Source organism: Eurosta solidaginis, chromosome 3, assembly GCF_040869045.1.
Source record: "Eurosta solidaginis isolate ZX-2024a chromosome 3, ASM4086904v1, whole genome shotgun sequence".
NCBI lineage: Eukaryota > Metazoa > Arthropoda > Insecta > Diptera > Tephritidae > Eurosta > Eurosta solidaginis.
Window position 1 is genome coordinate 74,202,624 of NC_090321.1, and position 26,509 is coordinate 74,229,132.

Sequence of the window (26,509 nt, forward strand, 5' to 3'; positions counted from 1 at the left end):
AATGTAAATACTGCTCCTAAGAAAAGATGTCCCCAACCATTTCTCCCCCTTCGGGGATTAAAAAATATCAACCAAAACGATTGAAATATGTTCACGAATATGATTAGAAAATGACTGTGAAAAGCATTCAAATATTACTCTAAAACAATTAAAGCTCAATTTTATAATGATATCAAAAATGAACAAAAAGCGTTTCGAAATATGAATCATAAATGATTATTCAAGAATAATCACATTTATGGTACACTTTTCTCCCACCGATACGTTAATTTTCGAACAGAAAATGCTTTTAAATTTGAACGTTTTTAATCATATTGGGGTATGATATTTGAATATTTTTTGATCAAAATGCTGGCTGGGTTCAAATTTGTTTTTGTTTGACAAAAAAAATAAATAAATATCGTTAGCTTAATGTGAAAATGTGCTAAGTCAACTTTTACGAATTTTACAGGAGACGAAAAAACTGAATAATTTTTGAAATAACCTTCTTTTTTCAAAAATGTGAATTAGGATGCCTTAATTGCAATGCTTTTGAGTGTAGAAGCTTTGGAAAAGATAAATAAAAAACATATATGCTAACCTAGCAGCTATTTTATGACTTAGCACAATTTCCGCACTCAAAACAAATTTTTTCTCCTGACTTGGCACTTTTTAATGATTATAATATCACACTAAAACTATATATTTCACAAAAAATACTATTTATTTGTCAAACTATTTCTAACGGTTGTGATCTGGACTCTTTTGCTGGATGGTGCACAGACAATAATTTATTTTTAAATTCAAGCAAATGCTGTGTTGTGTCTTAATCCAACAAAAAAAACTGCCACATACTTTATTTACAAACTAAATGCTAAATCTCTTAATCGTTGTCCAGAGAGTAAACACTTGGGTGTAATTTTTGACTCCAAACTCTCTTTTTCTAGCCACATTGGCTTCATTGTTGCAAAATTTGTTGCAAAGGTTGGCTTCAGTAGAAGTAACAGCAGTGACTTTAAGGACCCTATGACGTTGAAGGCACTTTATATATCCTTGGTCAAAAGTGGTCTTGAATATTGCTCAATAATATGAAATCTTTTCTATGAATCAAACTCCTGTAAAATTGAGGGAGTTCAAAAAATGTTTACAAATATTGCTTTACGTATGCTTCACTGACCAGACGGCCCCCATCACATACCAGCAGGCGCAAATTGCTTGGCCTTCAGGCTTTGCATGACAGAAGAACTTTTATCTCAGTCATGCTTGCCTATAATGTAATAAACTTTAGCACGAATTGCTCTGATTTATCTAATTTTTCCATTCCATATATTCCACTGCGTGATCTTCGGCATAATAGATTACACAGGCCGACAGCATCTCAGACCCAGGAACCGGACTATATATTTTCGAAGGATTTTGATGCGATGAATCGAAATCGGGCCTCAAAATTGCTCTATCAGCTCTGGTTTTCGAGATATCCTAACCGGAAAGTGCAAAAACACCGTTTTTGCCCATATTTGGGGTTATGTAGCCTTGCAGTTGCTTTCTTTCAATAAAATTAAAGAATGACATCTTTGAATACAAGTCTTATTCTTTCAAATGGTGTTGAGTTTGCTCAAATATAATTTTTTTCGCTAAGATATCGTATTCTGAAATTTTGTGGGGTTAGGGGATACGGAAGTTGATGGGTTAACAGTTAAGTTAGTTAGCCCACTTGTGGTGTGAGATATCTAGATAAATAAGACTTATTTTAGGAAAAATATGCGAGTAAACGCTGTCCCCAGGGCTAAGTGGGTTAGCCTGCTTGCGGTATGATAGGGGTGGTTTCTAGCGGTTAGGGCTGTATGTGACTTGGTACCAATGGTTAGATATTGTAGGGGTATGGTGAGTTAGCAAACTTATGGTGTGTGACAAAATTTTAAGAAAAATAATACTCAATTCGAGAAAATCAGTAATCGACTATATCATGTCTATGTTATCTCAATCGATTTTCAGGTGTAGGGAAATTGAGAAACATGAAAATTTCAAAATGCGATATCTCAGGGAAAGAAAATGATATTTGAAACTCAACGCCATTTGAAAGAAGACTTATACTTAAAGATGCCATCCTTTAATTTTGGTGAAAGAAAACATCTGCAAGGCTACATAACCTCAAATATGGGCAAAAACGGTGTTTTTTGTACTTTTAGGTTGGGATATCTCAAAAACCAGAGCTGATAGAGCAAGGCCAGATTTGGATTCAGCGCATCATATACCTTCGGAAATATATAGTCTGATTTCTGGGTCTGAATAATGGTTGAATTTTGTCGCCCTGTGTTATTTATCGAAATAACTCATAAAACGAATAGGACTATACATCTATGCTATAACTAGGACTATACATCTACATAGCAAACAGATTCAGTAGAGTTATTAATTTTGGTAACAGCTTATATAAATTTAAGCTTGAATTGTTTTCTATTTTTAACTAGTCTGTAAGAAAGCATGTAGTTATCGACATGTAAAAATTGAAGTAGATAAAAGTCAGCGCAAAGCATTTATCAAACACCAAATGCATGTCTCAATTGAGTGAATCCAATAGCAAAGGGTTGCGCTGGCATATATAGCTTCTCCAACCCAATTGTCAACCTCGCCAACCCGTGGCGAATCATGTTTCATTGACAGCCGAGGCTCTGGCGACCTCAAATTCTTCATGGAGCTAGGGGTGGGGAGGGCGGGATGGCCTGGAAGGTTTAATGTGGTCATATAAATCGTTCCCGAAATGGTGGGGATAGTACTTTAATAGTGCTTTGTTACCGGAACGTACCGGATCTATATCCGGCAAAGGACCATCAACATCGGCCCAAAGCCTTCGGGGAGTGTCTTTATCGTTAATACAACAACAACAACAAAGCATGTACTTTTAGACTGAATGAATTAAATAAGTAAATAAAATGCGCGCACAAATAAATGGCTAGTAATTCAGATTGATATTACTGACTGGTTGACTTAGCATATTTTTTTGAACAACTGACGACTTATCACATTTACACATCATTGCCCACAGCACGTAAAAATTAAAAATTAAAATTTTTTTTTGTCATCATTGTATTTTGAATTCATTTTTAAAACTGCATTAAATAACAATTTTTCCAAAAAAGTGGCTTAGCACATTTTCACATTAAGCAAACGATATGTATTTGTGCAGTTGAGAAAATTTAAATTTTTTCATTGCGGTAAAACATATCCATATGTACATATATAAATGAGATTTGGAAAATACGAGTTCCGGGTGTGTTTAATCTTATTACTTTAAACGAGCAATTCTTGTTTGTTTGTATAGCCGAACGATCTCGGGAACGGCTCAAACGATTTAAACGAAATTTGGCACAGAGATAATGTATCACCTTCTAAGACTTTCTACCTAGGTGCTGCCACTCAGAATGTTTCACAAGGTTGCCACTTATTCGCAATTAAAAAAAATTGCATGAGATATGCCGATATGAGTATCAAACGAGAGGTATTTCACTCAGCATTGCAATAGGGACATTTTTGAGCAGGGTTGCCATGTAGGGTTGCCACCTATTCGAAATTTAAAAAAATTGCATGAGGTATGTCGGTATGGGTATCAAACGAAAGGTATTTCACTGCGCATTACAATAGGGACATTTTTGAGTAGGGTTTCCATTTAGGGTTGCCACCTATTCGAAATTAAAAAAAAAATGCATGAGATATGCCGATATGGGTATCAAACTAAAGGTATTTTACTCCGCATTATAATAGGAACATTTTTGGGTAGGGTTGCCATTTAGGGTTGCCACCTATTCGAAATTTAAAAAAAAATTGCATGAGATATGCCGATATGGGTATCAAACGAAAGGCATTTCACTCCGCATTACAATAGGGACATTTTCAAGTAGAGTTGCCATTTCGGGTTGCCACCTATTGGAAATTAAAAAAAATTCCATGAGATATGCCGATATGGGTACCAAACGAAAAGTATTTCACTCCGCATTACAATAGGGACATTTGTGAGTAGGGCTGCCACCTATTCGAAATTAAAAAACGAAAGGTATTTCACTCCGCATTATAATAGGGACATTTTTGAGTGGGGTTGACATTTAGGGTTGCCACCCATTCGAAATAAAAAAATTGCATGAGATATGCCGATATGGGTACCAAACGAAAGGTATTTCACTCCGCATTACAACAGGGATATTTTTGAGTAGGGTTTCCATTTAGGGTTGGGGTAGTTAGACGAGATAGTACTCTACTTACGCATATTCTATTAAAGCTTTAAAGGAGAACATTAAAGTTAAAAATCTTCGTAAAAAAATCTTACACATGATTCGACTTACTTTTCTTAATTTCACACACGCTAATAAAATTGAAATGCAATCTCAAGGCACCGTGGCAAATTCTAGCAAATTATATTTAAATGCATATGTTTGGCAAATATGAAATGAATAATTGCAATTTCTCACAGATTACTATTAGAAAGATTTCTCACCATAGCAAAAAGATATCTCACCATGGTAATTTGCTACCGTTGAACACTAGAGGCATACATATGTTCAATTTGAAAACGACATCTAACTATTTAACTACTTACCAACAGATGGCGCTTAGGGAAGTAAGTTGACATTTAATTAAACTAACTGATAATTGTCATTCGTGAAATTTACAAGTTTTTGGAATGTAATAAAATTGTGAGACTTTCATAGTGTATAACTAAAAAAATTTTTGAAATTAATAATTCGGCGCATGAAGATACTCGAGAAACGTTGCCGAGCAAAGCTCGGTCGCTCAGGCAAAGAGGATAAATATAATAAGAGCTGTCACTCGTTATTTTTTAGGCATTTACTCGATGTAAACTGTGAGGTAGTCGCTACTTTTGTTTTATGAGGGACATTTTTGAATTGCCTTCCATTTATCCATGCGGTGTTGTCACTTTATGCAAACGTGTTTTTTGGAAAGAGAATTAAATAATTAATTAAATACAGTTGGAAAAATAAACACAAATACCCCATGAAAATGTATAGAAAACATTTATAAACATCTCGCCCAAAAAAAAGTAGCGACTACCTCATAGTTTACATCGAGTAAATGCCTAAAAAATAACGAGTGGCGGCTCTTATTATATTTATCCTCTTTAGCCAAGGACCTAAGTATTTATTTGTGTATGGGGTATTCCATCCCATTTCGACCAATTTTGAACCCGACCCATTTAAAATTGGCTGAAAGTTTTTCTTCTTTTTCTAGCTTACGAAAGACGTTTTTCAGAATTTTTTCAAATTTTTTCATCCAACTCAAAAAAAGTTGTGAACTTTTAAAAAAAACACCGTTTTTGTTTTCAAAATGCTATAACTTTTTCAAAAATTGACCGTTTGGGATCTTTGTTTTTAAATGTACTTTTCGGAAAAAATTCAAAAAAATGTTTAAAGTTTTTTTTTTTTTTTGTAATTTTTCAGTTTTTCGAGATTTTTCGAATTTCGCCCTTTTTTTCATAAAAAACTTCAATCAATTCTGCAATCATCCCCACTAATCCCGGAGTGGGCGAGAATTTTTTTTTTTCTATTTAATTGAAAAAAAAACTTTAAAATTTTTTTTGTATTTTTTCCGAAAAGTACATTTAAAAACATATTTAAAAAAAAAATTATCCCAAACGGTCAATTTTTGAAAAAGTTATAGCATTATGAAAAAAACACCGTTTTCCAACTCAAAATAAGTTTTAAATATTTTGAAAAAAACGGTGTTCAATTCCAACAACATTAAACGGCCTTGATTGTTGTACTCGCAATTCAGGCATATCTGCCATGAGTTGATCGTGCCTTTGTGGACATGCTCTGGAGCAACGAACACAATGATGGACGATGGAGCGGACAGCAACTTTCCCGTGAATAGGCCAAAACATTTGTCTCGTTATGCTAAGGAGAGCTTGCGGCCCAACATGATGATTGATAATGTGTAAATGAGTCAAAAGCGTTTGTGTAAAAACATGGCACTTGGGAAGTATTATTGGATGCTTGCTGTTGAAATCTAAAGCTGAATTCCGTAAACGTCCACCTACCCTAAGAATTCCCTCATCATCAATGAACGGCATGAGAGCCTTAAGTTTACTTTGCTTTAGAGCAGTATTATTGCATCTCAATGAGCGAAACTCTGAAGTGAATTCCTCTTGCTGAATTGATTTTACAATAGCAATGAATGCGAGTCGAAGTTCTTCTGGAGATAGTACACCTGAGCAACGATTTGATTTAATGGTTGTGCAGTTATTCTTAACCCTTTACGGCGCCAGGTTTTAAATTTTATTAAATTTATATTTACTAACTAGTAAATACGCTGTCATTAATAAAATCAACAATAAAAATAAATTTGTTTTAAATTTTTTATTAATTTTTCACAAAAAACTGTTTGTTGCAGAATTGCAACATGGCATCAATAGGGCTACATGAATAAAATCCAACTCAAGATGGGTAGAAATTTTTAAAACAGTTATTTTGTTTATTATAACAAACTTACTGCGCATTTTTCACAGCTTGTTTGTGTAAAACCTTTGCAGCCAGGAAATTTGCACCTCATTTGCTTATCCATCAAAACCTGCCAGTGTCGGTATTTGTCCAACCTCACATCTTTCGGGGGAACGTGTTGAGCCGGGCCTTTCTTCCTTTTATTTTCAATGAGACATTCAACATCACTTTTACGTTTCAAACGGTTAACTGTCTGATATTTGCGTAGTGTCTCTGCTATAGCTACTCTGAATTCCACAGAGTTTAGGACTTTACTGGTACTAGCTTTTTCAGCAATAATTCTCCGGTATAAAAACAAAGAATTACACATTGTAACGTCCACGAAGTGGTAAAAAAACTCGTATATACCAATGCTTACTACGTAGTTTAATTTTGTAGTGACCCATAACAGAGTCTAAAAGGTCAACACTCCCCCATATGCCGATTATATGCTGCTACGACAAAAGGACGTTCAATAGACACATATTGTTTTGCTGACTTATCCCACAATCGTACTACAGATGCTGGGTGCTCTCCAGCAAAATTTGATGGCAGAGTAACGATTTTATTATCTCTCCAAATTACGACAGCTACGTCAACTTCATTGCAGTTTCCCACGTATTCTATTGACGTTCCGCGGGGTTCTTTTTTTAAAACTTTATCATCAGGCAGCTTGCAGTTGGGAATACGGTTTTTTTTTATTGTTCCTAGAGCCAAAACTCCTCGCTTCGACAAGTATTCAATAAGCGGGATAGAGGTGTAATAATTATCGAAAAATAACCTGTAGTTCTCATTGATGGGTACATCACGGACAAGGCGGACAAATACATTGGATGATGCTCCTAAATCAGGCTCGCCGGATGCACATATGTTTTCCTTTCCACTATACATTTCGAATTTATATCCATACCCAGATACACAACATGTAACAAACAGTTTAAATCCCCATTTATGGGGCTTATCGGGTAAATACTGTTTCAAAGAATTGTGCGCTTTTGTTGAATAAATTTGTTCATCTACAGACAAATGCTCTTCAAATGGAACCTTTTTGAAGTTATTATTTAGTGCATCTATCAATGGCCGGATTTTGTACAATCGATCAGAACCCATTTGTTCATATGGGACCAATTTACTATTGTCGTTGAAGTGTAATAACTGTCGAAGTAATTCAAATCGTTTTGATGTCATTGTCTCTCTTATCGGCTCGAAGCTAATATTTTCAGACCAATACATTTTTACATTTGGCATACTTACAATCGACATATAATATACGATGCCAATAAATTGACGTATTTCTTGAGCAGTTACATTTACCGGCTTACTAGAATCTCTCTGCACGGAGTACAAATTAGTGTGATCCTTGATTAGATTGATAATATCATCAGTAAAGAGACAGAAAAAAACCTCAAAGTATCTCCGGCGGTAGCTTATCGGATCCAGGAAAACATAGTTGGTCGGCATTCAAGTTCAGGTTTTTGGATTTCCATGTAATATTGCTCCTAGGTATTCGATTAGAGGTCCCCTGAGGTTAGCACAGCGGAGGCCGAATTTAAATGTGTTGCAGCAGAAATGGTTTCAGCGGATTTTGATAGAGTGGTAGTATCCGGAACATCATTTTCCAAATCAAGTGGTAAGTTTAGTTCCTCCTCAGAAGTGTCATGATAGTTAGGTTCGATATTATACGTCGGATCAGTAATATCGTCATCATCAGAAAAATCAAGGCCATCCTCACTGTCTGCCCATTCATCTAATATCTTTTCCAGTTCCCTGGTGGTCAAATTATGCTGACCACGTTTTATTTTGATCCTCAACAAAAACCTTTGAATTTGAATATAGCACTAAAAATGTCAACCACAAAGCGCGGTGTTGCATATATGCAACAAAGAAAAATAAGTAGAGAAATATATAAAAAACACGACTTTGCTAAGAAAATGTTACCGATTCTCAAAATATATTCTCTTGCATTTTTCTGAAACTAATTTTAACTGCAAAATATTATTTTTTCACAAATAAATCACTTATCGTAAATGTATTATAGGAGCTCGAAACTGATTTGTACACGCGCGTCACTTAAATGCAAAAAAAAATGAAAACAATTCCATGTGGTCAACCATTCTGTCATTTTACTGTTAGAATGCTTTGTTGCTAAACTACAACGCAGAGCAAATGTGATCTACCGTCGTGTCATATATTTTGATTTGGATTTAAATGGTATGTTGCAGAAATGCAACAAGGCGCCGTAAAGGGTTAAAACGTAATATGTATGCGACTACATTAAGTATACTTTGATAGTTGTTGTGATATTTGACATTTTCTATGAAGCTTATTTCGTGCGTGGCTGCTAGAACAAGTTTTATTTTTTTTTTCTTTGTAGAATATCGTCATTGTAATGAATTCCCACAGGCGGGGCAGGCCAAAAATCTTCAGATTGTTTTAAAAAACAAGGGCCGTTATACCATAGGCTGGAATGAATTAATGCCTTAGGTAGTACTCCACGAGACAGTAAATCAGCTGGATTGAGATCGGTTGGTATGTAGCGCCATTGAGAAAATTGACTGCTTTCCTGAATTAACGCAACCCGGTTAGCGACAAATGTTTGCCCGCAGCACGAATCTTGTTGGAGCCAATTTAAAACTATAGTGTAGTCGGTCCAATAGTTGATGCTCTGAAATTCTACGAAATTAAAAATTGTTTTTATGCGTTTTACCAGCTCGGCCATTATGACTGCAGCACACAATTCTAGCCTTGGCAGACAACATTTTTTAAGCGGCGTTACTCTTGTTTTAGCGCATAATAATTTAATGGTGAAATCGTCCCCGTCTTCAGAGATACTTTTCACATATAGGCATGCTCCATACGCATCTTCAGAACTGTCTGAAAACGCATGAAGCTCATATTTTGCACACGGTGCAAACGCTTGGCGATCAATCTCAAAATCATTTAGGCAATGTAGCTGCTATTGAAAGTTTTCCCATCTACTATGGTACTCTTGCGGCAGTGCCTCGTCCCAGCTCAGCTTTAAACGCCATAATTGCTGCATGAATATCTTGGCAAGTACTACAACCGGGCTAATTAAACCAAGAGGGTCAAAAAATTGAGCAATTTCAGAGAGAATACTGCGTTTTGTAAATGTTTTTTGGCTCTGTGCAGGCGGTTTCTGATAAAGAAACTTATCGGTAGAAGGGTTCCAAATGTGACCTAATATCTTGACAGCATTTTTCCCTTTAATTTGAAAAAACTTCTCCTTATCTTCTTCTGGTACAGCCGACAAAATGTCATTATGATTGGCGCACCATTTCTTTAACTCGAATTTCCCTCTCAACAGCATTGACTCCAATTGTCTCTGCAAGATCTTTGCATCTTGAAGAGTATTAGCACCTGTTAATAAGTCATCGACGTAGAATCCATTTAGAGCCGCTTGTGCGGCGTAAGGAAAATGTTGGCCTTCATCTGTACAAAGCTGTTGTAAAGCGCGTGTTGCCAAAACCGAAGCAGATGCTATTCCGTACGTTACCGTACATAATTGAAATATCTCAATGGGATCACCTTCACATGAACGCCATAAAATGTAATGAAAACGTCGATCATCAGGATGAAGTGATATCTGGCGGTACATTTTTGTGATGCCCGCTGTAAAACGTATGTAAAATATCGAAAACGAAGCATTGTTGTAAACAAGTCAGGCTGAATCACGGGTCCAATCATAAGCAATTCGTTTAGAGAGATACCAGTGCTCGTTTTTGATGAGGCATCAAAAACAGCCCTAATTTTTGTTGTGGAGCTAGAAGGCTTAAATACACAGTGATGAGGAATTACGTAGTGTGGAGTTTTAATATCCGAAGGTGCAACCCTTCCATGTGAGATAAATTAATAAACTCTTCCATAAATTCTACGTATTGTACCCTCTGTTGCTCATTTCTGCGAAATTTTGCCTCTAGCAAATAAAATCTTTTTACCGCAATATTGTAAGATTCTCCTAACATGTTGACATTATGTTTGAATGGCAATCTTACTTGGTATCGACCACATTGCATGCGAGCAATATTTGTTTGGAAGTGCGCTTCGCATTCTCTTTCTTCTTTTGTTGTTGTATTGTGAGGTGGACAGCTGAATTCCTCAATTTTCCAAAAGGCTTTAATCGAGTTATTGAGCATTGAATCTTTGCTTACGTCGGTAAGCGTTGTAAAATAGCTACTTGTGTTTTGAGATCTTAGAGCGGAAAGTTTTCCAGCCACTACCCAGCCTAGCAACGTATTCTGTGCTATCGGCAAGTTAGGCCCAAGCTTAATTTGACCGACTGATAGTATATCACAGCAGGCATGCTTAACGAACGAAACGATATCATTTCGTTACGATAATCAACGTTAATAAACGAAACGAAGTAATTTCGTTTCGTTTATTAACGTTAAGAACGACAAATTAACGTTAATTTGACGATCTTAACGTTAATAAACGAAACGAAGTGACTTCGTTTCGTTTATTAACGTTAAGATCGTCAAATTAACGAAATGATTTCGTTTCGTTTTCTGCCATATCCAAACGAAATCAAATCGTTTATGTTGATTATTAATTTCAAACTATGCTGGCAAAGCTGATTGATGGCGGAGTCATTAAAGGTGAAAGCATTAGCCAAGCTGATTGCAACTTTTCTCATGAATTTTGACAGTACAAACATTTCTCAGATTATTTTTGACATTACCACCAACGAATTACACAAACAAATTACATAGAGTTTGTGTGTGTATGTGCGCTCGTTGTTGCCACCTTACGGCTTCACCATGGCTATAGCATTGCCAGCACAATTCAAACATAAAGTATCACGTTTTTGTTAACGTTTTTAACGTTAACGAAAGCTTTTCGTTTCGGTTAAAAACGAGATACAATTTATCTTGATAATTTCTTTATCGATAATATTTCGAAGTGTTTCAACGGAAACGGTGGAAATTTTTTGATAAACGATTAGCTTAACGTTAAGGTGCATCCCTGGTATATCATAAAATAAATCTACGCCAATAAGAAGATCAACACGTCGCGGAGTGTTAAAAACGGGTCGGCTAAGGGAATATTTTTTTTGGAATGTTCCAGTCATCAATACAAAGTTTGCGATCAGGCATCTGCCCAGTTATATTAGGGAGAATTAAGGCCTCCAAGGTGGAAGAAAATTCAATGAAGCGCGATTTTATTGTTAAGGTAGCTTTAAACTTCGTTGACGTTTGCATGTTGTTTGCAGACGTGAAAGATGTAGGAGAATATTGACGTTTGATTCCAGCGATTTTAACGATGCGCTCGGAAATAATGTTTAACTGAGAACCGGAGTCCAAAAGTGCACGGCACGTAATATTTTCATTGAAATTGTTAACCAAGTGTAGGATAACAGTTCCCAGAATATTGCTGTCGCTCGATTTGCTATGCAAAGTGACTTGAGGATTACCTGTATAATTGAGACTTGGAGATTGCAAATTAGTAGAAAACCCTGTTTGATGGTTGTTGTTGCTGTTCGCTTGCGAGACAGAAGTGTTTTTTTCAAAATGCTATAACTTTTTCAAAAATTTACCGTTTGGGACCATTTTTTTTAATATGTTTTTAAATGTACTTTTCGGAAAAAATACAAAAAAAAATGCTTAAGTTTTTTCTCGGCCCACTCCGGGATTAGTGGGGATGATTGCAGAATTGATTGAAGTTTTTTATGAGAAAAAAAAAGGGCGAAATTCGAAAAATCTCGAAAAACTGAAAAATTACAAAAAAAAAAACTTTAAAATTTTTTTTGATTTTTTTCCGAAAAGTACATTTAAAAACAAATTTAAAAAAAAAGATCCCAAACGGTCAATTTTTGAAAAAGTTATAGCATTTTGAAAACAAAAACAGTGTTTTTCTAAAAATTCATAGCTTTTTTTGAGTTGGATGAAAAAATTTGAAAAACTTCTGAAAACCGTCTTTCGTAAGCTAGAAAAAGAAGAAAAACTTTCAGCCAATTCTAAAGGGGTCGGGTTCAAATCGAAATGGGATGGAATACCCCATATATATCATCATATATATATCATTACACCTCTTTCGATACTCGCCGTCTGCATCACGGACGTATGGCCTTGTTTGTTTTATTTTATAATTTCTTTTCTTCTTAAGCCTCGACATCTAAAATTGTTCCCTACAGAGAATCTCATGAGCTGAGAAATAAAGCTACAGAAATAGAATAGATAAACTGTATACATAAGGCAGAGAGTGAGAGTTATAATCTTAACACAAAGATAGAAAAGGTCAGCTGCACACTCGGTTCCAGTTTCCCTCTCTGTTCGGATTTGCAGATCATGTTTCGATACCAGGTAGGTCCGGTTTCGGTTCGACCTCGGTTCCAGATCCGGTTTCTGATTTAGTTTGTTTTCGGTTCCGGTCTCAATTTCGTTACAGTTGGAATACTGATTTTCGTTTTGGGTTTGCTTGCAGATTCTGTTCCAGTTTCGGTGCTTTGTGGTTTCAATTTCACTACAATTTTGACATCGGTTTCGGTTTTGGAATACAGATTCTGTTCCAGGTTTGGTGCTTTGTGGCTTCGACCCCGTTATTCAACCGGTTTTGGCTCCGGGTTGGAGTGGTGTTGATTTGAGTGCGGGTTTCGGCTCTGGTTGGATATTCATTTCATAAATTTACTTTTGAAGTGCCTACTTAGCTCGAAATAGAATTTGTTGGTGTAATTGACTCTCCGCTTGATTTCGATGCCAACATTGCTGATTGTCGCCAGAGAGGCGAAGACCTTCTATGAAGACAGCAAGTAGGTTGTTTCGTGCTCGTTAACAGTAAGATCCAGCATAAAGTTAAATAAATCGCACGATTGGAAGACGGATTGTTTGGTTTCGAATAGAGAGGTCTTTAGTTAGCTGATTGTGTTGCTCGTAAGTTTTCTGAACGTTCGAAGAGCAGCTATCGAGGCCATAACCTATGTATCTAACTTAAAAATAATGGGATAGATGACTACGAATGTTGTTTAAACAAAAAAAAAACTTTCTGATCCAATGTCTGTTGTAATTTGTATACAAAAAATAGCATGCGCATAACACTGGAAGCACCCATATTTATACAGTAAATTGTTATACATGACATATCTGCACATATAAAGCCTACAGATTAGGTGTGTTGTTAAACAATTGTGCATGATCGCATGCTTGCATAGGCATGTGTACATATGTACGTACATGAAGAATTTTGCAAATGACATTTTAGAAAAGCGGTTTTAAAAAATGCACATTCACGAATTGTAGTAAAATGAAATCGACAAATCGCTTATTGGTTTGCTAGTAAAACGCTCATATGCATGATTGTGCTTTCTGATAAGCTTTATGGCCCTTTTAAGAAGTAACATGTTTGCAACTCATTTTAATACAAATCTGTTTATAAATTAAATTACTATTATTACTTTTGCAATAAGAATTTCTCAAAGACCAACAATACATTTTGCTAAACATGATATCCGACGCGACGACTTCATTAAACGATGAAAATCTGAATATAAAATAAAATAAATTACATACGTATGCATACATATACATAACATATGTATATATATAAAAAACTCCGTGTTTCTTTGCAAAATAAATATTTATTAACCACCATTCTATAACCCCATACCGCATACATACGTATTTATACCCATTCAAAGCTTAATTTTGATATTTGTAAATTTGTGTTATTTTACTGCATACATTATATGTATGTACATACATATGTATGTATATCGACGTGTTATACGAAAACTAGCACTGGTATTTTATTGTAATGATGTAGAAAATTTGTTTTGTGGCTGACGAAAACTTACACCCAAACTGAGTTTTTGGTTTTTCTACAAGGCGTTCGATAATAATATAAGTTCTATTATCAATAGATTTCGGATTTTCTATTGATATTCATCACGTTATGATTATTAATGAGGCCGTAAATGACAATACTCAATTTTATTAGTCGCCAGATTCGGCTGTTGCAATAAATTTTCATTACTCCAAGTAAATAAGCAGGAAAACAAAAATAAAGTGCTAGTTCAGGTCAGTCAGAAAACGAAATTTGCACTTTTAAGCAGCCACAAAGAGAAATTGCTAGTTTTTGTCTGCCAAAGGCCGAAAGTGTTAGTTTTCTCACGAAATTTAAAGTGTTAGATTCCGAATGGTACATCGATATGTACTTAATATATGTGTTTTTTTTTTTTATATGCTCAAATGCCTTATGCAGCTGCAACTCTGGGACATTGTGGTACTTTGCATTGTAAATCTCCACTTATTGCTGCTGTTGGTATTTGAAAGTTTGAGATTTGTCCTACCGCATTGTTGCAAAATAAACACCCCGTTGGACAATCGGGTAGAGATAATGGTAGTTCAACAGTTTTCCATACTTTTTTCATATCGGCAACCAATTGATGCATCATTTCGACCGTGTGGAATGGTGTAGGCGCTAAACGTAATTTCTCTTCACCACGTGCGACAGTTGGATAATTGATTGGCTGCATGTAATGACCGTAATCTTGAATTAGAATGTCAGATATTTTTCTAGTTTTCAATGGATCACCAATGCGTATTGGAATAATATGGCTTGGAGTCGGTTCAACAGGGAAACCTGAAAAATTGAAAGAAAATTAAATTTGTTTTAGATGTCTCACATTGCAAACATACGTACATATTTCATAAAACCAGTGTTCATGAGTTGACCTCCTGCTCGATTTTTTGCATTCATAAGCTAGAATTCGGTTCTAAGTAAAGAGGCGCTCGGAGCTCATATCCGGCTTAAGCCTGGTATGTATGACAGCCGCCTACTTAAAACAATAAACCAGGTCTATTGAGGACAATGACTGTCAATATTTTCGGTTACAGCAACAGTTACAGTTACAACCGGAAATCCTACACTTATTTCTGTATAGAGAATCCCCCACGACTAATTCAGACAAGAATTCGGGCTTTACCTGAAAAGAATAAGTTCCTTTTAAATGTAGTACAATTGTATTCCGCTATACCAAATTGGGTAAAATTCTTGTCCGAGATATGTTTTTGTTCAGCGTTCCATCAACATTAAAAACCCCAGCGGAGCCAGGCTAGTACCAGTTGATATGCCTGTCGTAAGAAGCGACTAAGATACGAAATTGATCCCCCAGCGGGTTAGGGGGTCAGAATATACCCGCGGTAGGTATGCCTGTCGTAAGAGGCGACTAAAATACCAAATTCAAGGGGCTGTGTAGTGCAACCCTTCAGGTTGCCAGCGCAATATTCAGCTTCTCCAAACAGACGAGGCTCTGGCGACCCCAAGCTCCTCATGGAACTTGGAGTGGGGAGGGCAGGATGGCCTGAAGGTTTAATGTGGCCATATAAATCGTTCCCGAGATTGTCGGGCTAGCATTTTAATGGTGCTGTGTTACCGGAGCGTACCGGATCTATATCCGGCAAAGGACCATCACATCGATAACACTCCCCAAAGCCTTCGGGGAACAACCTTATCGCTACAACAACAACAACATACCAAATTGATTCAAGATGTGTAGCTCACCCATTTCAAGGGGTTGCCAGCGCAATATATACCTTCTCAAACCCAATTGTCAACCTCACCTACCCATGGTGAATCCTGTTTATTTAACAGCCGAGGCTCTGGCCTGAAAGGGTTGCGCTACACAACCCCTTGAATTAATTTGGTATTTTTGTCGCCTCTTACGACAAGCATACCTACCGCGGGTATCTTCGAAGCCCCCTATTACGCTGGTGTTTTAATTATTAATGAATGAGTCCAATGCTAGAGTTACAAATTTACGACATTCAAAACACGTATTTAAACCCATTTACCCTGATACGGTGCTTGCGAAACTGAAATTTTCTTGGGTCAAATGTTAGATTATCCTAATGACTATATTAAGTTTGAATTTTGCGGCTTATCGCCGCTAAATACTATTATTACTAATTCAAGTACGCACGTACTCATATGTCCGCGGAGACACACTACATAATTAACCATTCACATAAATGCCTATGGCATTAATTCCAAACACACAATCAATTTTGCATACCTTCACGTAGCAGCAAACTCTTCATGTATTTGACATTACTTTGATGTTGGCTACGCAAAGCGCGGCCTTCATTGGAAGCCAAAAGTTCGACTGCCGCGTATGCACCACAAACAGCAGAAGGTGGTAGAGATGTTGTAAATATAAAACCAGCCGCATATGAACGTATCATATCAACCAAATTTGCACTACTCGCTATATAGCCACCAACATTGCCAAAAGCCTTTCCTAATGTTCCCGAAATTATATCCATTTGCGACATTACACCATCTCTTTCACCAATACCAGCACCATGTTCACCATACAATCCAACAGCATGCACCTCATCAACAAAAGTTAAAGCACCATATTCATGGGCAACATCACACAGCTCTTCCAATGGACATATAGCGCCAGTCATTGAGTGTACCGTTTCGAATGCGACTATTTTAGGGACATTTCGGTCGACTTTTTGTAACAAGGATCTCAAATGTTCAACATCGTTATGACGGAATATATGCTTTGGTACGCCGCTATTTCTTATACCTTGTATCATAGAAGCGTGATTGCCTGCATCAGAGAATATATGACAACCAGGTAATAATTGTGCCAGCGTGAAAAGTGTAGAATCGTTTGCCACATAACAAGACGTAAATAAAAGTGCACCAGTTTTTTCATGTAGACGCGCCAAACGTGCCTCCAACATTTCATGATGTAATGAATTGCCTGAAATGTTGCGTGTACCACCAGCACCCGTACCATGACACTCTATTGCTTTAATAGCGGCTTCCTTCACTTTTGGATGTGCTGACACGCCAAGATAATCATTTGAGCACCATACAGTTATTGGCCTTTCATTTTTGGAATACTCCATTGCATGAGGGAAGAGTCCTGTTCCAGCCATACGATTTACCTTACGGAAAATACGATACGAGAAATCTTGCTTTTTCTTCATAATTTGATTATGGAAGAAAGTTTCATATGAAAATGTATCGTTTACGCAATCTGTAGTTTTTGCAATAGACTCATTGAGGCGCGGAGCTGAGGAGTAGGAGCGTTGTATTACTTTGGTGTTGTTGGCGTTCATAGTTTTGGTTGGCCTTGGAACTAAATCAGTAGCACCACCAGCAACATCATTACCACTAGTATGAGTATGGACTTGTTTACTCATCACAGGGCAAAAAGCACCATAAGTTTGCACCAAGAAATCGGAATAATTACGAATATAATTTGCACTAAAGCGACTTAAAAATGGGCACGACATGACGCAACTTTAATTCTACTCTAGGCAGGTCTAGATTATGTAAACACTTGACAATTTCTGAACGATGTCTTGCACTCGTACTGCAATATATATTTGTTTAGATGTTTGTTCAACCAACACGAAAGTCAGCAAGTTGTTGTTGTTGTTAATCATCAGCAAGTCATATTGGGAGGAAAATGTTATCGATAGATTGATTGATTAGATTCGTATGCACAGCTGATCTTAAAGCCTTCCGCGATTTACAACCAGATTGACTGAATTTTATGTGGGTTAGTGCAGTCGGGTGGCTTCGTGACACACGTATTTGTTGTCGGCTACACGTTGATGAAAATCAAAAATTTTTGAGTTTTTCATTTGACGCTAGCTTATTTGATAGTCGCGGGGTGTGATTAACAAAACACAGTGTTGTATTTAGTTTGTGTCGACATTCAAAATGAACAAGTGCGCGGAAGGACAGCAATTCATATTAAAATTTATTGAAAATTATCAATGTTTAGCAGCTTTATGGAATGTAAAGCTTTTATTATTATTTAATAAAATGTTTATTAATTTTTTTATTATTTAATAAAACTGCTGTAAATGCAAGTAAAAAAGTCATCATCCGATGACGACATACGGTTTCTCAATGCAAATGTTGATTGATGGCTTTTTATTTGTTAGTCGCGGGGCAAGCGTAAAATACCCGACACGCACACATACAAAAATTCAGTCAATCTGGTTGTAAATCGCAGAAGGCTTTTAAATTAAAGTGATTTAAGGGTGGCCAACATCCAATAAATTATATTCTTTTACATCCTGACATAATATCGGAAAAACATGATCAGAAACGCATTGTTGTAATATTAATAGCCGAACAACAAAAAAACTTTTCTCAAATATGTGGGTTCAACGCAATCTTATGCATGATGTGTAGATTGCACGTATATTTATGGAGAACGGATCGAGCTACACTGGCGCCATCTGACATACAAAAGTTGACAACCTTCAACTCTTGCTTCATGTAAAGCATATGAAGAAGAACTCGACATTTGCTTTGGCTATGATTGCTTTCACACTTTGCAATTAAAATTTTCCACTCTCTTTAGTACTTGTCCAACGTTTTTCACAATGAAAAACTGCTTTTTACCTAAAGAATAGGAGACGAAATGTGTTATATATATATAGTATTTTTCTAGTATAGTCAGAATAGTTCTAACAGTGTTTGCCGAAATTTGGTACAATTGCTAAACCTGAATTTCCTTTATATTTACAAACGCAAAATCTTGTGTGATTGTGGCGACGTTACTGTCATAGATAAGTTTGCGTTGAACGCACCTATATGAAAAAGTTGATTGTGGCTTGGCCGTAATAGAATTTGAATGATGAGCTTTATACGTCCGTATATATATAAACAATCACCACAAATCACACACAGACGATTGTGCATTCACGAGTTCAAAATTGCTTCGTTCTGCGCATCTTCGTCACACTTGACTGCTTCAGCGAATGAAAGAAAGAGAGAAAAAAGAGAGCTAAAGGAAAATGGCGTAAAAATTGCCCATAAAAAACATCACACAAATTACTCATACAAGATTGCGCATTGCGCATGTAAACAAAAGATTAGCTGTTTTTATGGGCAATTTTTACGTCATTTTTCTCTCTTTCTTTCATTCGCTCAAGCAGTCAAGTGTGACGAAAATGCGCAGAACGAAGCACTTTTGAACTCGTCAATGCGCAATCTTCTTTCGTGATATATACCCTACAAGACAGGTACCCGTTACCTAATCGATTACTTAGTCGTTACCAATAACTTGGTCACCAATTATCGTGTTGTTGTTGTTGTTGTAGCGATACGGTTGCTCCCCGAAGGTTTAGGGAGTGATCGATGTGATGGTCCTTTGCCGTTTACAGATCCGGTACGCTCCGGTAACACAGCATCATTAAGGTGCTGGCCCGACCATCTCGGGAACGATTTATATGGCCACATTAAACCTTCAGGCCAATCCGGTATTTTAGTCGCCTCTTACGACAGGCATACGTACCGCGGGTATATTCTAACCCCCTGACCCGCTGGGGTCGTCTTAATGACTTTTACATTGCTGTCGTGAAAAAGGTAACGCATGCGCTCTCTGAAATTACCCTACAAGACGCGTGAGCAGAACGCTGATGTGTTCACCAACACATTCACACAAAAGTATTGCGATTACTAATACATACAAACTTGGTGTTGTTAATTTTTTTTTTTCATGTTTGCCCGAAACTGTGCGTACCTGTCCATAAATAACTCAATTTGTGTTCCCTTGCATTATTTTCGGTCAGTTTTACGAACACGAGGACGATATTTGGAGAATATCAGAACAAAGCTATTATTTTCTAAAACGCAAAAGACTTAGAATTTTCAGAGCGCGACGGGATTTTTAAATTAATTAATTAATTAATAAAATAAAGGTTAATATAATAAAAAAAAATATGAAAAGGCATTTTGCTAATTGCTTATCGAAAGAGAAAAAGCTCTTTGACGATAACGTTAAAATGTTTAAAGAACTTGAGAAGTCCTCTCAAGATAAAGTGCAAAGTGTTGCTAATTCTTTGGAAAGTGTTGCTAATCCTTTGGAAAGTGAGGCTAATCCTTTGAGTAGTGAGATTTTGCAAAGTCAGTGTTTGCCAGTTGATAGTGTTCGAAGTAATTGTGATGAAAGCGTAGAAGTGTTTAGGTGCCCAAAGTTATTATGTAGAAGAGGGTGCAGGTACGGATCTGAACGACTTGCTAAGAAGTTGGGCCATAGATTTTAAAGTTGCTCATAATATTATAGACGGACTTCTTCAGGCACTCCAAAAGGGTGGGATAAAGGATGTACCGTTGTGTGCCAAAACTCTTTTAGACACCTTTCGAGAAAAAGTTAGTGTAGAATCTATGTCAAATGGTGAATTTTTGTACTTTGGTATACAAGACCAACTAGTTTCTAAACAATTTTCATTTTTGGAGGCACAAGAAGAGGTTTTAATTGATGTGGGAGTAGATGGTCTCAAACTTTTTAACAGTTCAAGTCGAGTTTTATGGCCTATTCTTGGAGCACTAGTACATTTTCCTAGTGTTGATCCTTTTGTTATAGCTAGCTTCTCAGGTTTTAAAAAGCCTGAAAATATTAATGATTTTATGGCTAAGTTCGCTTCAGAGGCAAAATCCCTGCGAGAAAACGGTATTGCTGTCGGTCCCAATAAAGTGTTGTTAAGATTTGATGTGCGTGTGTTCATTTGCGACCCCCCAGCTAGGGCGTTTGTTAGTGGTGTTATGTCATTTAATGCCAAACATGGAAGCCCCAGGTGGCATATAGGGGGTGACTGGGATGGGAAAGTATATTTACCCACAACGTCTGGTATACCCAGGACGGATATAAGTTTTGAGAAAAGAGATCATGTGTCTCACCACAGTCCTCAATTCAGGCAACAGAAACCCGTTTTAGAAGATGCCGGCTTTAAAATGGTTTCTCAGTTTCCACTAGACTGTATGCATTTGGTAGATTTAGGTGTCGTAAAAAGGTTTTTAAAAAGTTTGAATAGCGATGCAAATATCCGAAAGATAAATGAAAATATTAAATTTATTTCGAATTACTTTCCGTCTGAATTCTGTCGTACTGCGAGAAGTTTAGATGAAGTTAGTCGGTGGAAAGCAACGGAATTCAGACAGTTCCTGCTATACACAGGCATTTTTGTTTTAAAAGACTGTATAAGTAGTGAGTTGTACTTCCTTTTCCTACTATTACATACCGGCATTCGACTTCTTTCAAGTGAAAGGTCGTTTAGGTCTGAGGCTGATGTTGCCCAAGATATATTAGAGCATTTCGTCACGCAGTTCAGTATAATGTTTGGGAAGGAAAGCGTTACTTTCAACATTCATGGTTTATTACACTTGTCAGAATGTGTCAGACCTTGGTCCTTTAGATTCCTTTTCTGCTTACAGGTTTGAAAATTTTATGCAATTTTTAAAAAAGATAGTAAGAAAATCAAATCAAATATTGCAACAGCTGTTTTTAAGGTTGAAAGAAAGGCAGGATGTAAGTTCATCGATTCACAAACCTTCCAAGCTATGCTCTTTCGATATTGATTTAAAGAAAGATAAAGACTGTTTTTGTTATAGCAAAAAAGTCGGCCCTATAAAGGTAGTACAACTTGTAGGGTCAGGAGAATTGGAAATAGTGCAATGTACTGTTTTTCGGAAAACGCAAAATTTTTTCGATGTACCTGTTAGCTCCTCCGATAGTTTAGGTATTGTTGTTGCAAGTGAGCCAAGCTTAAATTTGGTTGATTTAAAGAGAGAAGATCTTGATTACAAGTACTTCTGTATCCCTCAGGAAAGCAAATTTTTGCTTATACCCCTTCTTCACCACCTATTCCATGAATTTTCCAATTAAGCCACTTTTTCCTAACCCTTGTTTCATAAACTTTCAATAAAGTAACACTATCCACACTTTCGAATAAATAAATCTTAAAAATATAATTAAAACGTATCCTTTAGCTTTTGATTCTAAAGTTTTTGAAGAGTCCAGTTACAAGAAGTGCAGTTATGGAATCTACAAATAATGGTAAGAAAATCTCTTGTACATGATTTGTACATAAGTTAACTTTCAATAATTTTCAGCGAATTCTTTCAATAAAGTGTTTGCAACGAATATACGTTTTAATGAGGCTACATCTGAAGCCGAAGGTGCTGCCATTTCCTCAGCAGGAATGTAAGTCGATCAGGCTGAAGGACTGCTACAAGGAGATCAGGCTGAAGATGTTGGAACCAACCAAATTGAAGTCAACCTGGTAGGACCTAATGGAGGTAAATTTTTTAAATTTTCATTTGGTTGTTTTAAACCCCCCTTCTAGAGTACTACCTTTCGTTTATACACAAATCATTTGCCCACATATAGTTAAAAATCAAATATCCCCATGTTATTTGTATGTGAAAACAAAAATCGTGATAAACACCACTTAACTTTAAAATTAAAAGCTTAAATGTTGATAGACCATCTCTTTGAATGTCCTTAACCATATTTTCACTATACCAAAAGAGAAAGCTTTATATTTATTCAGTCCGCCCTAATACATTTGCACATCGATTGCTGCCCTATCGCAGAATGGGATTGCACACCGACCTATTTCAGACTTATTTTTTAGAAAACAGATAATCCAGATGTAATGTTTCTATATTTTTCCATTGTCCAAGCAAAGAAATGATTGCCAAGATGAAAGCTCCATGTAATATCATGCCAGAAGTTACATTTACAAGTATAGATGCACCCTTTAATACAAAGACGGGTATAATATCCAGGTGTAACATGATAATTATATTTAATAGCGCAGGATTGAATAAAAGGCCCTCTGGTTTAGCAAAAGAATTCCCACATTGCAACAAGTCATAACTGGAAACATTCCCCGACATAACGTCGCTGCACTTTCCACTACTATTAAGGCAGAACCAGATATAGTAATCACAAAGAAATTTGCTATGTAGAGCACCCCATTGCGGTAATTCTTTACTTTAGCTCACAACTGCTACAACTCGACCGCGTTTTGATCCCAGGACCATGAATCCGAAAGCGGAAATTCAAAATTTTATTTCTGTCAAAAGATATTTCCAAAAAACCAAAAAATGGCCCCGAAGCACTGCGAAACCGGGGGTGGGATCCATATTTTGGTAGTAGTGCAGTTTACGGTACCCACCCTAAAGTTGGGCTAAGATTTTCGAGTGAGGTATTAATCTCGAGAACAATAATCCGAAGGCGGAAAAGAAAAATTTTATCTCTGTCCGGAGATATTTGCAGTTGAAGTTGGCGATTTTAATGTGGTTGTTGTTGTGTTTATACCCACAAAAAAAATTGTGCATCACCGTGTGTTCTGCGCAAAATTCTACGGATCCCACCCCCGGTTTCGGAGGGGCCCGGGGTCTTTTTTTGGTTTTTCGTTAATATCTTTTGAATGGATAAAAAAAAGTTAACTTCCGCTTTCGGATTCTTGATCTAGACGTGAATACGCGTCTTTTGATACCTCACTCGAAAATTTTGGCCCAAATTTCGGTGGGTACCGTAAACTACACTATTACCCATATTTTTTGCGCAGAACACCTTTCTGCATTGGCGGCCTTTGGCCGCGCTTTTAAAAAACTACTCTGGGTGGGTCCAACACCGGTTTGGAGACCACAACTATATCCGCGCAAAACACTTTTACCCACAGTTTTTCTTGTGGGTACAACAAAATCATCAAAACAACAATCACATGCAAATTTTCGAATTTGTTTGCAAATATCTCAAACGAAATAAACTTTTGAATTTACGCTTTTGGATGCGTGATCCTAGATCCAAAGCGCGTCTTTTAACACCTCTCCTGATATTTTTGGACGAGTTTTAGCAGTTCTGAGCTAAAGTAAAGAATTACCGCCCATGCTATCAATTCACTACACTATTTATTTATTTTGCATTATAACAAAAGTTTTTTGGGCTTGAGAACTGTCTCACATCCAGTTTGATATGGGTTAGAGTTATTTAGTTACTCTATACACCAAGTTAATCACCAGTAAAGTTTTTTTCATTCCTAAGTGTCTTTTAAACTTGCACGAATATTTTAGCCAAAGGTAGATATGTGCAACAAAATTAGCTTGATCAGCTGACTTCTATCGTTTTCAATGCCCCAACAAGAAAGCTATCAGTTAGGTAGCTGTGATGTATATTACATATTGCGGTACATAAAGTTAGTTGAAGCTTTTTCGACAGATAGCCAATAGAAAATTATGTCAAAAAGCTGTAACTAACTTTTAGTTCTTAACTAAGTTTGACTATGAATACGCCCCATTGTTTTGTATAAGATATTAAACATATATTATTCTTTTTATAGATGTGCTGAGAGTTTTGATGGAGATTATTTATAAGATGGATCAAATTGAACAGAATGTAAGAAGTAGGGTAATAGGAGACGGAGGAAAAATAGCATTAAAATTCAGAATGATTTTGTATTTAACTAGATATTTGTATTTTACAATATTCATGCAAAGTACTTTTTGTATTCTTTAAACTTAGCAACGTACACTCAGCTATAATCAAAGCGTACTAATGAAAATGGTGGAGGAAATAAAGCAAGATGTAAGTATTGTTTTTATTCAATTAATTTTACTTTTCGCTTCAATTATTCTCTAATGGCTTAGGCTTTTTTGTGTATATACAAATCTTTGCTATGCAGAATATTAGTTTCATTCGCCTAACGATAGATTACTTACTTCCTACTTAATTGGCGCTTAACCGTCTAAACGGTTATGGCCGTCCAACAACGATAGATTATTATTTTAAATATACAGCCCAATTCTCAATCCTTTTCCCGGGGAGATTTCTCCCGTTCTCCATACAAAAATTTGCCATTCTCAACCATTTTTGTATGGAGAACGGGCAAAATCTCTCCGGGAAAACATTGAGAATTGGGCTGATAACGAAAAAAGGTACCGACCATATCTCAACCAAACTACTTTGTTGCTAAAGCTCACATCTGAGCATATAATATTTTGTAACACCGATTTTCAACTCGTTTCTTGTTAATATATATACTTCAACAATAAACCTTCATTTTAAACAGGCGGTACCGAAGAGTGAAGTTTTGGCGCAACAGCACTTAATGCGAGAGTGCAAGGTGACGCTGAAGAAGGTGGAAAGCTCTGTGTGCAAAATTACTGGGGAAGTCAGAGACAAGTACATGGATGAAGTTGCCAGCGCATTGCCTCTCCAGAATGTATTAGAGGTTCTAAGGGTAGAAGAAAGATTCAAGGTAGAGGAGTATGCTGTAGCAATTGTAATTTGACCCAAAAATTTATCTTTTACCATAATTTAATTTCGCTTTCATACTTTAGAAGGCTCATATGTTCAAAATGAAGGGCATTTCAGAGGACATACCCCGAGTAGTTAAAGAAATTTTTAGTGACACGTTGATGGAAGAGTACAACTGGGCGGGAGCAGCTGGAAAGGAAAGTCTCCAAAAGCTTTCCTTGTTCGAGACATTTCTTCGCGGTAAGATGTTATAAAGAGAGATGTATTATAGATTGTATTCCTATATTGATTTTTGGTACGTTTTTAGATGTATTCATACACCAAGGACATGCATCGTATGAAAAAGGAATGAGAAAGGCGGTTGAACTCAGCCACCACAGGATGGCACAAAGGAAATTCGGCAAAAAGCAAAAATTAGTTACTGCACAGACAAGCCCACCAGCGCAATGAATTGTTTCCTCTTTTCTTTTTCATTTAAGTTGGAGCTTTTGAATTTTCGGTTTTTTATGTTTTTGAATTTTTTTAGTTTGCGGAATATATTTAAGTTAATTATTTACTGTTTTTAAGTTAGGCTAATGTAATATACAAACGAAGTTTTTAAGTTTTCGTAATATTTTTAAGTTAGTCAGTTACTTTTTTTAAGTTAGAATAATGTGATATTTAAATGAAGTTTTTTAAGTTTTCGAAATATTTTTTAATTTAGTCCCAATATTTAATTGAATTTTTTATATAGCTTTTATTATAACTACCTGAGACAAAAAGGACAATTAACTAATAAATAAAAGCCTTTTTGACAAATATGTTGTGAACAAAATTTAAAAGAAATGAAATTTTAATTAATAATGAACACATAAAGAAAAGCAATCTGATATAAAAATGCAATTTATGTTTTTTTTAAAGAAATTACATTTTTATGAATACTGAATCCTTAAAAAAAGTAATGATCTACACATTTAAATAAGTAAAAGTTATAATAAATAATGCAATATATATATTTTTTATA

At 36.2% G+C, this 26,509-nt stretch overlaps 2 protein-coding genes across 7 annotated transcripts; one reads left to right on the forward strand and one right to left on the reverse strand.

Moving 5' to 3' along the window:
- Window positions 1-14,038: 14,038 nt before the first annotated feature.
- Alas (5-aminolevulinate synthase) lies at window positions 14,039-17,870 on the reverse strand. Its single transcript, XM_067772341.1, has 2 exons — window positions 16,495-17,870; window positions 14,039-15,062 (listed from the first exon to the last, which is right to left on the reverse strand). Exons 1-2 carry the CDS (start codon window positions 17,732-17,734, stop codon window positions 14,674-14,676), a joined length of 1,629 nt encoding a protein of 542 aa, XP_067628442.1. The 5' UTR covers window positions 17,735-17,870; the 3' UTR covers window positions 14,039-14,673.
- Window positions 17,871-19,466: 1,596 nt separating this feature from the next.
- LOC137243963 (uncharacterized) lies at window positions 19,467-26,509 on the forward strand. Of its 6 annotated transcripts, XM_067772343.1 has the most exons (7): window positions 19,520-22,296; window positions 22,353-22,538; window positions 24,590-24,645; window positions 24,772-24,834; window positions 25,319-25,531; window positions 25,590-25,746; window positions 25,814-26,509. In XM_067772343.1, exons 3-7 carry the CDS (start codon window positions 24,607-24,609, stop codon window positions 25,954-25,956), a joined length of 615 nt encoding a protein of 204 aa, XP_067628444.1. In that variant the 5' UTR covers window positions 19,520-22,296; window positions 22,353-22,538; window positions 24,590-24,606; the 3' UTR covers window positions 25,957-26,509. The 6 variants fall into 6 exon arrangements, 4 of the variants coding, with proteins under 4 accessions (XP_067628444.1, XP_067628447.1, XP_067628443.1 ...); XM_067772346.1 differs by lacking the exon at window positions 24,590-24,645; XM_067772342.1 differs by lacking the exons at window positions 19,520-22,296; window positions 22,353-22,538 and having other exon boundaries at window positions 23,624-24,645.